The following is a 16,783-nucleotide window of genomic DNA, read 5'->3' on the forward strand; positions in this document are numbered from 1 at the left end:
CAGGGCAAGTCAGAGAGCCAACTGGCTGATGTATACCCATGCCAAACAAAATATGACAAGTCTTGCTCCATTAGTTAATATCTTTCAAATTGACGTAGAACTAAACATCCGTTAAAAAAAAACTTTTTACTTTTATTCGTCAAGTACATTTCCGAACCTGTACTTCTTTTTTTTTTTTTACTTTTAGTTGAGTAATTATTTGAGTGAATATTTTTTACTTTTACCAAAGTTGTCGTTTGAGAGGCCAAGAATTGGTAAATAAAAAAAAAATAAAAAAAAATGTATATATATATATATATATATATATATATATAAAATAAATAAATAAACTTTCTTGGCTCTAAAGGTAGAATTGTGCAACAGCGCTACCAGCTCTCGTGGTAGAAATGTGGTAATGTGCTCCCGACCTAAATGGGTTAAAGCAGTGTTTTTTTGTTTTTTTTGTCAGCCATCCCGTTGGAGCGCTCTTTGGCTTGGGGCCCCTAGCAATTGTCTGTTTTGCCTACCATGTTGTGACACCTCTGCTTCCAACACTGCAGTTTCACTTAGCTTTTTTGGCTTTGACATGATAGTGTTTCCATCTTGCAAGTGGAGCCCAGACCAACTGATGATTCATGGGCAGAGATACTCAGAATTGAACAAATTTAGAACAGTTTTTTGACAGGATTGCATTCCAGCGACTCAACTATTTGCAAAAAAACATTTGAAAAATCTATTTTCTGTTATGTATTTCCTTTACAAGTTATAAAAAGTGTGCTTCAGAATGCAATGTCAGATTTCACAAATCACCAATAGTTTGTGGAAATGGCTGTGACACATTGAATCTTTTTTTTTTTTTTTTGCTCAGTATTGTTCGGTAATCTTACAGATTCAACATGACATCATCATTGATCGCTCTTTGTGTGTGTGTGCATATGTGTTTGTGCTAATGAATTCACCTGAAACCTATAAAAAATCCTATACCCTTCACCTAAACCGAAGACTACAGAATCCCGCTAGAGTTTTGAAGTTGTCAGGAGACCCGAGGAAGGATCAAAGAAAATAAAGAAAAGTGAAATCCAGCACTGGCCAGACACCACCTACTACCCACAGGATTACAAACCAGAATCTTTCACCAAGCCCAGAAACCAACAAATTAGGGAGACCTCAAGAGACCAAAGGAAAGGCTAAAGGAAGGAAGGATAGATGAAGCAGAGTGAGATCCACAAACATCAGCCTCCACCGATTCAGCTACTATTGGAAGTAGCAGATTGTGTTTGAATTTTGGTAGATGCTGGTGTGGTGGATCTGGCATGCATGAAAACCTCCACCAAAGAAGGGAGCCGTCGACCCCGGCCAAGACACGGCAAGCACAACTCCCCAGGGCCTGCGGCAGCGCCAGGGACTCGTGGAATCTTTTGACTGTGCACTATGGAACAAAGAGCAAAACGAGTGGCTTTAATGTGCGTTAGGAATCACACAGCTTGGGTTGTTTGCACTCTTGCGCAACAATAAGAAGTGCTGTGTTTGTGTGGGCTTTTCCCTAGTACTCCAGACAAAGACAAAAAAAAAGTTGTTCCTTGTTTACATATAAACACTGGATACAGAGTTTAGGAAAATCCCCAACTTGGTGAGTTTTACAAATTGTTTTAAAACATACTTTTGCATGTGGTAACAAAACACAAAATACTTTTATTTTTTAATAAATAAATAAAACTAACGACATGACTTAAGTCATGAGCCTGAACAGGTGAAGTGAAAGAGCAAATGGACAGATGGATATATGACTCATAAGAAGAATTTCCTATTTGTGACCCTGAGTAAGCAAATATAAAGACTTAACAGACGGTTGAAACAGTTGCAACATATTGTTAAACGGAACTTAAATACTTACAACTTAAAATATCTGATTATGCTTTTAATCAGTCTTCGCAAAGTGAAAAGTGAGTGCTGAAGTAAACTACAAGTAATATAATGGCTACATGGCAACATGCAGCAAACACAACAGATGGAGTAACTGCTGCTATGGCAGATATAGGCTTTTGGTAATCCATTGTCAAAACAGCAGATGGAAGTGTCCGTGCAATGTATCCGTAGAAATGAGAAGACATTTGCACAAGTGATGCTTGAGAAACCACATATAGTATCAGCCAGTGAATGTACACATGATGTTAAAGAGGAGAAAATGATGAAATGATGAATATTAGAGATGCACTGTTACAGCAATACTGCAATTTGTACTCTACTCTCACTCTGAAAATGCTCTGATACTGCGGCAATCGATACGAGCTTGTCATATGTACGTATGTATGCATGTATGTATGTATGTGCAGTTGTGCTTGAAAGTTTACATACCCTATGTAAACTTTAGAGAAAAAGGCTCAATGCCTATAAAATCCAAACTAATGTGGCAATTGGTTTTGATATTTTCAGAGGATGAAGTTGACATGAGTAGAGATGTACATGTGATTTTCTTAGCATTTTTGCGTCACTAAGCGACCTTTAGCTTTTGTACATTCATAAGTTTGCCTACCCAAAAAACTTTCAAGCACAACTGTATGTAAATACACACGCACGCACCCCCCCATGCACACACACACACACACACACACACACACACACACCCCACACACACACACACACACCCCCACACACACACCCACACACACACACACATTCATACATACATACTGAACCATTCCGTCCTTTCTGAGCATGAAGTGTGAAGTGAAGTTAGGCAGATAGCAAACAGTTCAGCAGATAGCAGACACTCCGGTTGAAGTTTACTGTAATACTAAAACACACTAAAGTCAATTACTCGTCTATTTAACCAAACACAGACGTCATCTTATTACACATAGCTTTGTCTCTGCTAGCTTAATAATAACACATAATGCAAAAACATCATAGAAAGTTCAAATTTATATGGGTTGATGAATTGTAACAATGTCACAGTACAATAAATAACAAATATTTTAGCACTAAAGGCACAGCAACATATAAAAAAAAAAAGATGAAAAGTATATTCAAAAAAAATTATTCTTTGTTAAAAACTATATGTACTAGACGAGCATACTTTTTCTTTATTTTTAAAGGTCACAGAGTGCCAAAATAATCCTGGGGTACTAAGATCTTGCCAAATGGAACAGCATCACACAATGTAACACTTTGGTATCAGTATGTTAACAGTGAAAGTACCAGAGCTGGCTTCAGGCAGCAGTCTGTGGGTTCTATTTTTGTTGACAGTGCAACTGAGGTCAAGTGTAAAAACTCACACATCTTGATTTTCATGCCGGTGTGAGCCTCGTATAGCGTTTGGGAATTTGGCAGACGGCTCTGTATTGTGTGTCAGGAATTCCAGCAGACCGAGGGTGTTTTCCTTTACACGCCCCAAGGGATTACACATGGACACCAACAGGTGAAAGTCAGTCTCCAAGTGCCAACCTCACAGCGGTGAACTGTGATTGCCCTGTGTGTCGATTTCCTGCATAGACTCCAGTAAATCAGTTCCTGCCTCCACCATGTGTGTGTCTGTGCACAATGAAAATAAAGGGATAGAAAGGTGCCGGCCCCATTGGCCGCGAAAGCTAGTCGGCTGTGTTCATGCCCACAACGGTGCAAAATAAAGTCAAGTCAAGTTTATTTATGTAGGCCATAATCACTAAAGTGTCTCAAAGGGCTTCACAAGCCCCTAGTTCACAGCAATCGACAACATCCCATGGTGTAAACTCCCCTTCTAGGTAAGCAAATGTCATAGAGAAACCCTGTGCAAGTCCCGTTGGTAAACAATACTATTTTTTTTTCATTTATGCAGTATGACTCAAAAATGTCCAAGGGATGTATGGTTAAAATTTTCCAGCTTTGGTGGGACCGGTAGTTACTGTAGTAAGTAAGTGCGCAATTGAAAGAGGGTGTGAAGTCTAACATCTAATATTGCACTTCTCCTGCCCTGTTTTATTGTAAGAAATTGTCCAACAAGTATTTTATATTTGGCACCCACTGCTGGTCCTGACATTGCCACAAATCAAATTTTCTGAATGCATGTTTCCATGACACCTGTGTGACAGTGCGCACAGTTTCAGCAATATCCTGTACCGCTGAGTTCTGTGTGAAAGGATCATGCATGCCTGAATTACTTAAATGATGTGAGTGATCGTGAGGGAGAAGATTTTCGTTTTTAACAAAGTCGCTGGGGATCGGTAAAGTCTCCGGATAACTTCAAAACAAAGTAATGAAAAACTTAGAAAAAGCTCCTGTGGATCTTTATACTTTAAAGCAGGGGTGTCAAACTCATATAAGCACAGGGGCTCAGAGGAAAATATATTACCAAGTGAGCCAGATCGGTAAAATAATGGTATATAACTTAAAAACAATTGCTGTCAATTATACGCAGATTTTCGCTATTTGTGGGCCAGCCCTAAATTAAGGAGCTCAACTGTAATTGTTCCAAAAAAATAACACCAATGCAAATGGAACGCGGCAAAACTTTGCCTGTATGAGTTTGGGACGTGTTAAATAAAGCTACCTGTTTTGCATATATATATATTGTTCCCAGAATGCATTGTGGGGCGCAATTATAAGGACATTAATTCTTGTCATATGTGTTTTTGTCACCTGGAATTGAATTTATGTCATATTTAACACGTTTTTGTCGGTCTATGATTTAAAAAAAAAAAAAAAAAAACTAACTTTAAGTTGTGTGTAAAATAATGACATCGAGGACAATTCCGTGTACAAGTTGCATTGCTCATCTGAGGACTGCTTGTGAAATTACGCATTTATATGTTTTGATTGTGACCAGCTGAGTAATTGGTCCGGCATTACAAACATTTTTTTACTTTACAAAATCGTTACGAGCCGGATTAAACCCCAATTGCGGGCTTGATCCGATTCCTGGTTGGCTGCTTCCTTGAGCATAATTTTTTTTCAACAAATCATGATCTCCGATTACTGTTGCTGTGCAGCAATCATAAAATTAGCGCCAGTCTTCTAAGTAGTGCATTGGAAGTGGTGTGAATTTGTTTCAAAATAATAGGACAGTACATCCATCCATCTCACAGTTTTGAGGTGCAGGGCAGTTTGCATGTTCTCCCCGTGCCTGTGTGGGTTTATTCCGGTTTCCTTCCACATTCCAAAAACATGCATGGTAGGTCGACTGACTACTCTAAATTTTCTGTAGGTGTGATTGAGAGTGTGAATATTTTTTTTGTCTGTGTGTGCTTTGCGATTGGCTGGTGACCAGTTCAGGGTGTACCCCGCCCAACGATCGCTGACAGCTGGGATAGGCTCCAGCATGCCTGCGACCCTCGTAAGGATAATCGATTTGGAAAATGGAAGAATGGATGAACTTCAATTTTAGCTGACCTAATGTTGCTGTCAAACACTGATTACATTCAATTGTCGTTTTGATTTTTGATAAAATACAATATAAATATTGTTGGAGGGAACTGTAAACTATTTTAGGTTGATACACTAATAAAGAAAATAAAAAATTAGAGCTTCACTTCTTTCATCATTCTTGCCCAATATGAAATGTGGTATTGAAATGGATCCTGAAAGACATTCCAGCTGCTGCAGTGCATTTCTCAGCTCACTGATTCTCCAGATGGCAAGTACCTTTAGTGCTCAGCATCCCTGTCTCTGCCTGCGAAATCTATTCTGCGCTCCATTGAACTGAAGCAGACACACTTTTGTCGCTGTACTTTTAATGGACTTAATTTGAAACACATGATCAGGACAGCATAGACAGTGCTCTTGCCCTCACAATGGAGAGATAATGACACTTCTTGTACATATGTGATTATCTAATCACTAAGTGGGTAAAAATATGAGTATATATATATATATATATATATATATAGATATACATATATATATACATATATTTTAGCAGTATTATGCTATCAGCAAGACTAACTATGCTGTATATATATATAAAATAAAAGACTAATTTGAATATTTCATATGACATAGTTAGAGGCTCAAACAAGTCCATAAGTCATAACAATAGATTTTTTTATGCATGCCCAGTTTTTACACAATGCCATTTTTCTGCATAAAATTCTTGTAATTTTGTCCCAAATCAGGCTTTTCCTTTGAAGTGTGATAATTTATGAAAACTTTTTTTCACTTTCAACCGCTCATAATGTTCAGTGGCATCAGACCTATCTATACATATATAGTTTTTAAGTTTTTTTATGCCCCAATGGACAATAATAGCAGTATTATGCTAACAGCAAAACTAACTATGCTGTATATATATATTATGGATAGATATAAATCAAAGTAAAATATTTCATATGACATAATTAGATCCTTGAATATGTCAATAAGTCGTAACAAGATATTTTTTTCTTTAGAATAAGAAGGTCAAAGTCACAATAACTGATTTTGAGTAATACTTTAGAACAAATATGCAGAATTCATGAACATGAAACACCAGTTACTAAAACGAAGAACTACTACTAACTAAACATCAGAACTACTTTTTTTTTCCATTTAACATTTTATGCAATGGGTCTTGATGTGTTTTTTGCAAATGTAAGTTCCACACTTTGCGCAAAACGTTTGAAGCCCGAAGTGGCTTTGTGCAAAGGCCACATTGTTTGCGCTTAGACGGGGGTCCAGCACGCTGCTCTGCATGCTCCACCTGCTCCACCAAGCATTCGGCAGAAGGCTTTGCTTCCTGTTTCAAAATTGCAGGCCAAATTAGAGCCTTGCCTAGTTCCTCAAGCCGCTTGAAGCTTTTCTTATGGTACGCTGTATGATGCCCAAGTTGGAAAACAAATCGAACGCAGTTTCAGGGCTGCTGATTCTGGCTACTGCGTAGAGGGTTGCCCCGGGGTTAGGAATGGGATGGGGGAAATATGTGTGGCCACTTCGTGAGTAGGAGACCATAATAGTTTAAAAAATTTTGAGAGACACTCACTAATTTATTTGCCCTGATCGCTGTCATTTTCATCATCCTCTGCCTCCTCGTCGTGTTAATCTCCACCCCCTTCGCTCTCACCTCCGCGATCATCTGCGTCCACTTCCCACACCATGCTCATCTCCGTATTCATAATCATCATCCTCTTCCTTCTCTGGCATTCAAAGTCCAAGAGTAGACTCTTCAACCTCTTCCGAGCTCTCCGAACTAGCGTCCGAATAAAATTCTTCTTCGGAATTAGTACTTTCTAAAACGAGCCGAATCGCGTCCTTCAATACCATCTTTCTAGCCATTGCTACCAGTTGTGGTGAAAGAAATGCAAAGTAGTGATCATCGCGAGAACAACGACCTCAAAAATGCCCGGAACCAATAAGAGTAAAGAAGTTCCAACACCCAACCAGTAAGAGTTGAAATTCAAACAATAACAATAAACAAGTGAACATCTTTTTGCATTTGTGGGCAGTACCTTTGTATTTTCTTGTGCACACCTGCTAATACGCATGCCCAAATAGACTTAAAGTAAGCTCAGACACATCAACACCAAACCTTTTTGTAATGCCAACCGTTTTTATCACATTAATTTTGACCAATCTGCAGCAGGCTTTGCACAATCAAATTAATTTATTAGCCTATGACCCCACCTAGTGGATTTTGGGTGTTAACACTCTCAACACACAAATACCTCTATTTTCATGTTTATGACTTGTCAAAGAAGTGATTGCACCAGTAATCACGGAAAATGCATTATAACAAATCAGGTTTACAGCATATCAAAAACTGTGATTTATAATGGGAGTCAATGAGCCAAAATCGGGCATTATTACAAGAATTTCGTGTGAATCTCTCCCTCCTGTTTGCAATAATTATAAATTGCAGCATGGCGCCAATTTGAACTTCTACATTTTTTAACAATCCTGGTGAAATGTCAGGTCCCTAGTGTATTTTTTTCAAATAGTTTTTCTTTGATGAAACAGAAAAACATAAAAATGTCAGAAAATGGACAAATAACACAGACAGGGAGATTTTTAAACACAAAATATAAAGGCAGAAAACAGTGCAATGTAGGCATTAAAGTAATCAGTGGGTGTCAAGAATAAGGGGGGGGGGGGGGGGCACTCTGTGATTTAAAAAACAAAACAAAAAAAAAAACGTGCCGGTAGTCTAATTCCATTGCATTCCAGGCATGATCAGGTCAGGGATAAAAGAGTTGATCATGCCATGCCTGCAATGGAAGAAAATATGCAGTATTTATTTATTGATTATTTAAATGCATCAATTTGATGGATTTAGATTTTTTTTTTTAACTCAAGTTAAATTGAAAGACAGTATAGTAAAGTATCTTCCTATAAATGGTCATATTATGCTATGGGTTAGGAGGGTTACTTTTAAAATGTATTCTGAGTTTCTAGTTACCTGTTAAACAATTTAGCTAGTAGTAATGAAGATTCGATTTTATGTTTCTTGTGTTAGACTTTTGATTGTGTTGTTGTATTCTACGCTAGCTTTGCAACCGTGAGTGTAAGGTCTGTTGGCAGAAGGAATACTCCTGCATTTTGTGTTCAATGGCACTGACCAAGTTAAATTGTATTGTAACTCTTGAGTGTCACCATCTGCTGCCTGAGCCTCAATACTGTAAAAGCATCTATTTAAACAAGTAGAGCTACTCTTCTTTACCATGTTATTAGAGGAGCCAAACCTTCTAAAACCAAACTAAATATTTGCCGTTTTACTGATGAGCTTTGCCAAAAAACTCTCGGGCTTCATATTGGCAACCTTGGCAATGGAAAGCTAGCCACACGGGAAAAGAAAAGGCCACCTCTAATTTTGAAAAACAAACATGATGAGATTAAGTTTTGCCTTTAAAATCTGCTTCCCATTAATTTAATGCAATAGTTTGTTTTTCTTTAAGGCAAATAAGAGTAATGAGTTTAAATGCTAAGCAAAGCAGACCGAATATGCACCAATGTACCTTTAAAAAATAAACTAAAACGAAAACATTGGTTCAAACCAGACAACTGAACTACAAGTGTGAGCACGGATACTGTGGAAAGTAGAGAGACTTTCCCAAGACAGCCTCAATTTTATTATCCTAACCTCTGTGTTCTGTGCGCGCACCATTAATCATTGCAAACCAGCTGTCCAGTCGCCTGCTCATGTCAAGATTATGCCAACAAAAGCTGTTTGATCGTGCACACCAGGAAATATGTTATTGTCTACTTAAGTACAAGTGATAAAAAGTGACTTATAGTAATTGTGTGTGACAAAACAATCTATAATGCAAGAGATGTCCACATATCATTTGACTCTTTCATGCATGAGCCTTCCAATTTACAAAAACAATGCCATGATGTTACAATCCCTCTCAATTATGATGACATTTAATGTCATGATAGTTTTTTTTCCACAGTATGTGCAGTTTTCATATTATTAAACAAGATTTGTTTAATTAATTGTAAATACAAGACATTCATACTTTGTCAATTCCCACTTCAACTGCCACATACAGTACCTTGGTCACATGTAAGTTAACACTGTTGACATCTGAGGCATTAGCACCGTGATTCCAGCATTTCACCTTTATTATTTGCAATTAATACAACAAACTATGAAGCACATGCAGGGTACTGGCCTTTCTACCTCCCTGTTTTCTGCAATAATGTCTTGTTATCACTGCAAAATAGAGCATACCGACTGCTGGTAGAAAACAGCGTGTTTGTAAAGACTTCCACATGCACCATGACAATCTCATGGGACTTGATGATGGCACAGATAAATAAATAAAAAAGTCCTGCAGAGAGACCCCCTGTCACAAATTGGTTGCTTTTTTGTTTGTGTGAGAGAATGTCTCTTTCTGTTTTCCCTTTTCATAGTAGAACTTTCACTAATGATGTGAGCTAAATAAATGTATGATTTGTATCTTCACCAGCAATGTATGTGGCAGTTGTTATATTTAGAAGATGGAGTTGAATTTTCACAGTTAAAAAGTAGCCTTTATGTATTTGCAATAGAAAGCCAGCAGCAGTTAGCTCTTTGCTGTGTATGTGGGAGCAGGTTGGGCTTTTTTTTTTTAATTCTGTAATTTTGCGCCCAAAGGGACATGTCTACATCACTGCAACCGTTGATTTCCTCATTGAACTTGAAGGAAGTAGGGCTGTAGAAAAGTCTTTTAATATCATCTACTTTTTCATTTGATTTTCATCTCACAAAATAATTAAAGGTACTTAATTGCAAGAGCAAAATATATTAAATGCATTTTCATCCAAATCAAAACTGTCAAATCAACATCAAGGTCTTCAGTGACTTGTATGCAAGCTTCACTCTGAGACTAGCCTTAAAATTAAATCTAATTCCATCTGTATTTGATTCAACTCAGTTCATATGCAGATTTGTTTTCTGTAAAGAGGCTGTCAAGCAAAATCAAATACAGACCAAAGCTTAAAATAATCAACTATAGGACATAATCCCGTATGACATTGAATGGCATCCACTAACTGTAACCCCTATGTGAAGAATATTGTGTGAAATCCTTTTTGTAATGCACTTGAGTATGAAGCACTTTGCAATATATAACAGCTAAAGGTGATTGGGTACCGTGGGTGTTCTTAGAATAAATCGATTGATAACCCTGTGACATAAAATATATTCAATTCATAATTTTTCCTGCTTTAACATAACATTTTAATGTACCAAGAGTATATATATATATATATATTGGTCATAATTTCTAGCTTCTTATATACTCTATACATTACTGTATGTGTTTTGAATAATATAAATTACATCTAGGGTTTGAAAGAAATTGCTATGGCAGTAGTACTAGATAAGAATAAGAATATTTTTTGGGCAATATGGGTGCCCTGTGGCACTCCTTGCCTCTCACGGGTCAGTCTGGCTACTATGTCAGATTTGATTGCGTAAGACTTCTATTTTGGGGAACACAATTCTTCATTGTTTGTGGCAGATCTTGTGACGTGTGTGGTGTGCTGTAGTGTTCATCTTGAAGTACACACAAGAACAATTTGTACACGTAATGATTTTTAATTGTTATGTGTTGGCTCTGCCTCAATTTAAAAAAACAATTATGTTGTTAATAACCTGTCTATCTACTTTGGCAGGTGCAATGAATATGTAATATTTATATGTAAAGTATATAAGATTTGTAAACAGTTATTTGCTCACCAACACACACATCTATTTTGCATGATCATTGGAGTTTGTTTAATGATATCAAGCGTCAAATTAGATGTGTATTTTGTAGTAATGTTTATTTGCAAGCCACTTTATAATTTATTCTGCAATCTGTAAAAGTATTGATAAAGTATTTAATGAAATTTACAAAGTTGTCATTTAAAAAAATATGCCACTTTGAACCGTGCTGTTCAAATAGTACATGCACTTTGTATTAGCTGTGTTCGATATCATATCGTATGCGATGTTACCGGTATATTTTTGGGGGTGATAAAAATTTGAAATATCGCGAAATTGACAGTATGTGACCACATAATTCGTAACATCATACGTGATCGTTTCCATTTGGACGTACAAGTGTCATTTTCTGCTGCATAACAACAATGTCGGAGAATGTGAGGCTGTGAGTAGCCAGTTCTGTCAGGTCTTCGGCAAAGTGGGAGGGAGCTACCTTTGTCGTGTGGAGGTTGTTTGGTTGCAAGTGGTCAGATATGATGCAAAAATATGATGCAAATTGTGCAGGAAAACTGTTACCATTAAAGTTAAGAGGATGCGCAGGCTAAAGACACGAAAACTGCTTGTGTTTTTTCGCATAAAAGGGAACACAAGTTTCAACTGAACATTGTTGGAGCAATCGTGATTAGACACCCTACTCATGACCAAAAAATTAAATAAAAAAAGCAGACAGTGGTTGGATAATTCTGAAGTGTTCGCGTATTGTTTGGCCAAGATAAGCAATGGTGGTTATTTTACTGTGACTGGTAACTCGCCACCTCGTTGACATGACTTTGTGATGCTAACTGGCCGCTAAGCTAAGTGCTCTCGAAGAGACGGCGATCCTGCAGCAGCCTAAACGTGCACATTTGTGTTATTCATAACCGCTTGTAAATGTCTACAAGCAATCGGGCATTCAACGGCAGGCCAAGAATCTCTGGCTCCTCTGATTGACCAATCGGAGACATTGACAGCGAAATAACGCTCGCAGGAGAAAGTAACCGCTGAACTAAACAAACATTTTTCAATGTTTGTGAAAGACATTTTTCAGCAACACACTTGCCTGCGATGTACAAAGCATGACGCCACAAACTGGCTGCTACTGTATTATTTGTGACGTTTTTTGCCTCTACAACGCGAGGATCAATCACACAGGAGAAAATTATGGACTTTCTTGACTCTTGCAATTTGCCACTAACTTCTGTATGGAGCCACAGCACTGACAATAAGATTTGGTATTGAAAAAAAACAAAAATAATTTTGGGAAAAGCTGCATTGACATTGATTGACATTGACATTGAGTATTGGCATTGTAAAAGGTTGTATTGAAAAATAAAATACAGACATTAAAAAACATGTCTTTGAATGTATGAAATAAATAAATTAATCTTTGTTCAACTGCCAAAAATCATCAGAGCAATTTTTAAATATCTAACTGTCCACACAAGACGACAACAATTAGATAAACTTCAAGAATATGATGTCTGCTCTTCCTCAATAAACATGTACAATTAAGTCAGTCGCCAAATTCCTAGTCGTATAGCAGCTGAGTGACCATGTATTTGATTTATCTGTGTGAGTAGGAAACTATAAAGCATACTGTGTGACAGCTCAGAGGTTTTAAAATCCAGGATGTCAATGAACTGATGAAATGAGAGTGTGGAGGCTGTGCCTGCTGGTCCATATGTCACTGTCCAAAGAGATGAGGTGTCCTGCGTGCTTCAGTGTTACATCATTCCAAATGCTCCAACAGGGAACCTTTTTATACAGAAGGTAGAAGAATCAGAGAGCCAATTCAGGGCATATCAGATGCTCATGGGTTACCGTGTATTACACTTCAACGTCACAAAAGTCTTTACAAATGTATGCTTCCAGCTAACAGAATCCATTCCTTAACCTCCGGGACAAATGGAAATACAGCAAGGGTATCCTCATGTTTCTCAAAAGCCCTCAAGTCATTCACTGTACATTTTAATCAAACAATGACTACATATAAGGAAATAAAAAATAAAAAAGTCTGTTACATTCAAGGTCTGTTCAGACCATGAGAAGCTACATAACCTGTGACCCACTCACAAGGGTTGCTACAATATTGACCTATAATTATAAAAGGTGCTTTTCACTTTGCTACCATCAGCATTTTTTTATTTATTTTGTATTTACGTGCTGCTCTTCTTCTTTTTTTACCATGACTTTATACCAGCCAAGTTGTGTGTACTTTAAAGGTGCATTGTGCAGTTGAAAAAGATAATATTAAAGCTTTTTCATGCTCCACCAATGCCCAAATAAGTACGAAGAGCCCTGACTGTTTTACTCTGACTACACCTATCAGCTTTTATCTTTCCTTTTTAGGAGAGTGTGCGGACCCTCACACGCCACAGTATCTTTGGGGAGGGAATTAGTTTTTTTTTTTTTTTGTTTTACCTCATTTGAAGTCATGTCTTCTTTTTTCAACGGTGGCTGTCGCTTTAAGATCGTGCACGTACTCGCACGCGCACCATGAACGAGCCTGACACAGATGTTGCAGTTACTCTTTGAGCTAAAGGTGGTAGTCGCAAGTAAAAAAGTGCCAAACTGTACAAAGATCCTTTAAGACATTGAAAGACTTGAAAACGGAATTGTGACTTTTGTTATTGTTTTTCTCAGGTATTTTGCTGCTTTAGAATTTATAATTTTCTTTACAAAAGGTATTTATTATTACCATGTTCATTTTCACAAACTAACGTGTAGCCTAATAATGCAATACTACTCTTATTTCATGTGTAATGTAATTTTTCTTTCATATTTAAAAATATAAATAACTAAATTGTGATAAAATCTAAATTGTGATTTAATAATTAAAAAAATCGTGATATTCTGTTTTTGCCAGATAGCCCACCCCTAAATGGTATATATGCCCCCAATAGTTTACACACTTGGGCGGCGTGGCTCAGTGTCATCTCCCAACGCAGAAGTTGTGGGTTTCGATCCCATGCCATTGTGACCACGTCTAGAGCAAGATACTGAGCCCCCAGTTACTCCTGATGCTGCGTCATCAGTAGGTAAATGAGTAGTCAAATGTTAAGTGCTTTGAGGACTTTGTAAGGTGGAAAAGTGCTATGTAAATGTAGTACCTATAACCATTTTACACACGACATTCTGATAATAATAATATATTATATTAATATTGTGTTTGTGGAATATGAGTTAAGCAGCAAAATCTAGCTATTTTAGCTATCTTAGTTGACAGCTATTTTGCTACTTGCTGTTGACTGAAAATGACATCACAAGTTGCTCAGGGCTCAGGTAATGAATGACCTGTCACGGCACAGCTTTAGAAAACAGGTTGACTTCCCCTTTAACTATACAGACAAGTACAATTCAATTCCAAATATAAGTTGTTTATGATAAGATGAACGCATACAATCTTTAAAATAAAATTATGGTCTATTACAAAGGTGACACCAAATGCATCTTATTGTTACCATAAATATTTCATACAAGTGTTAAAGTCAAAATTTAATTAAGGTAAAATGTGAAACCAACAAGTTGTGAATTCACTGAATTACGGCTTAATTTAAATCTGCAACTTCTGGTGATATTCTTCCCTTTTTACATTTATGTATCTTCTCTTCATAGCTACAGTATTGTTGAAACTGGCCTTTCTTTCAAAATATCGTACGTGTCTCATGAAATGAAACGAAAAGTTTAACAGTCCAAGATTTAATAATTTCCTCAATGTTGGTGGGATTTACATTGCACATTAAGTGCCCAATTTCATTGTTTAATATTTACAATGCATGTGTTTTAAAGTGATACATAATCCTAAACTTGGAGGTACTAAAAACCTGGAACAACCTGCAATTGTACATGTACCAAATGCATGTAAATACCACCCCAGGTGTCATCATCAGGCAGCAACATTAAATATGTATATACTAAGAATATTTAATAGATGGTTTAGTTTGGTCTGAACAACTCTTCCCACCGTAGATTGAAATGAATTGGCATTACTCCACTAGTCACCATCAGCAAACATTGTCCTTTTTGGAATTATCTATAGACCTCGAACTGTCCGACATGTAGACTTTATTTTAAAAACCCTTTGCTTCAATTTATAGCATTCACTGATTGGAATTGTATGGAATTACAAAGATTATGTATAAGTGGCTGTATTTCAGTTCTTAATTATCATAATTATAATGTACTCCTCTCCCTCTAATAGCGAGGGGGAGCAAAATACAATTATCTATGACAGTATGCATGCTTGAATGGGCAGTTGATAATGATGATAGCAATTCAGTGCGGATAATAGTTTGCAACCCCAGACTAACCTCTATTCTGGAATCACCTGGCCATGACTCAAGATTGTTTCAATTTTTAAATTAGCTACTCTAATTTGAGGCCACATTCATATAGAACCATACATTTTTCTTACTAACTTTTTATTTTTAATTTATTTGTATTAATTTTTTTTGTTTTAACTCTCTTATCTACAGCTGTACAGCTCGTTAGACTTTGGGAGAAAATGGCAGCTTGTCCACGAACATGTTACCCCTACTAGATTCTATTGGTGAGTCAACCTTTTTTTACTTCACTTTATTCTTTCCATTCCTCTCTGACAAAGTTCTGCTTATATGTGGGAATGCTGATACTCTCATTTGTGTTCTTTGTCACAGTAAAAATGGTATTAATGCATGACTGACTGGTGAATATGCCCATTTGCTAATCTTGATACAATTAGGCAGAGATTAATATTTTCCTTCAACATCATATCTGATGGCCTTCTACTTAATTTATCATACTGTATATAGCTTATAGTTGGCATCTAATGAATAAATTAACGACATATATTAACTAATTTGCTCCCAAAAACGTATCAATATGTTCTATTTTAAATGTTTTACGTTTCCCAAAGACATATTTATATGTTTTTTATGTTTGTTTGTTTGTTTTTTATGCTAGGGCATTGACGCCTCTCAACTGCAGAGAATGGTTGAAGCAATGGTAGTTATTACAAAAACGGCCAGCAGGTTGCAGTAGAGTATAAAAAATCAGCAGGGTTATGTTGCAACAAGCTCTTTTTGCCAGTGTTTTAAACAGGCTTGTGAATTATGATGAAATTTAGCTAATGCTAATTGCTTCAAAACAGAAACAGTTAGAAATATACTTTTTTCCTGATGAAAGAAGATACTCTATTCTTTCTTTTGGTAGGTTCCATGTTTTTATAGAAATAGAACAGAATATTCTGTGGGCTTTGCAAAATTAGTCAAAATCCACTAAAACAACCTGGAGTGAAGGGGGTTGCTTCAGTGAAAAATGGCTGGGAGTGAATGAGTTAACAGTATTTTTTTCCCACAATGACCTCAGACTCCAAGATAGTTAGTGTCACACTGAGGCTATTAACAGACTGAGTGTGGTGTCCCCTTATCACCCACAAAGTTGTGTCTGTATGTCCATTACTTTATACCAGTGTTTTACCCAACATTTATTGAGCCAAATTCAAAAACATCCCTCAGCACACCACCAAACCATCAACCAATAAATGTAAAAGGGTTAATTACCTTACCTTCTGCCATATGTGGAAGATCACTGTCACTATATGTCACCGACATAGACAGTTGACCAAATATGTATTGAACATTTTAGTAAATGAATAATCTATGGACCAATTAAGTGAATTTGGAAAATTTCCCGTGGCACACCTGATGATCT

The 16,783-nt window shown here is 36.8% G+C and overlaps 1 protein-coding gene across 1 annotated transcript in view; it reads left to right on the top strand.

Annotated features, from left to right (window-relative positions):
- Positions 1-16,783, top strand: part of sorcs3a (sortilin related VPS10 domain containing receptor 3a) — a 262,848-nt gene that overhangs the window by 160,982 nt on the left and 85,083 nt on the right. The window contains exon 5 of the mRNA XM_086082047.1: positions 15,568-15,641. Coding sequence (XP_085938173.1) covers positions 15,568-15,641 — 74 coding nt within the window. The remainder of the gene's footprint in view (positions 1-15,567; positions 15,642-16,783) is intronic.

The sequence above is a fragment of the Leptonotus elevatus genome, chromosome 8 (assembly GCF_054856555.1).
Source record: "Leptonotus elevatus isolate MCC_2025b chromosome 8, RoL_Lele_1.0, whole genome shotgun sequence".
NCBI classification, from domain to species: Eukaryota; Metazoa; Chordata; class Actinopteri; order Syngnathiformes; family Syngnathidae; genus Leptonotus; species Leptonotus elevatus.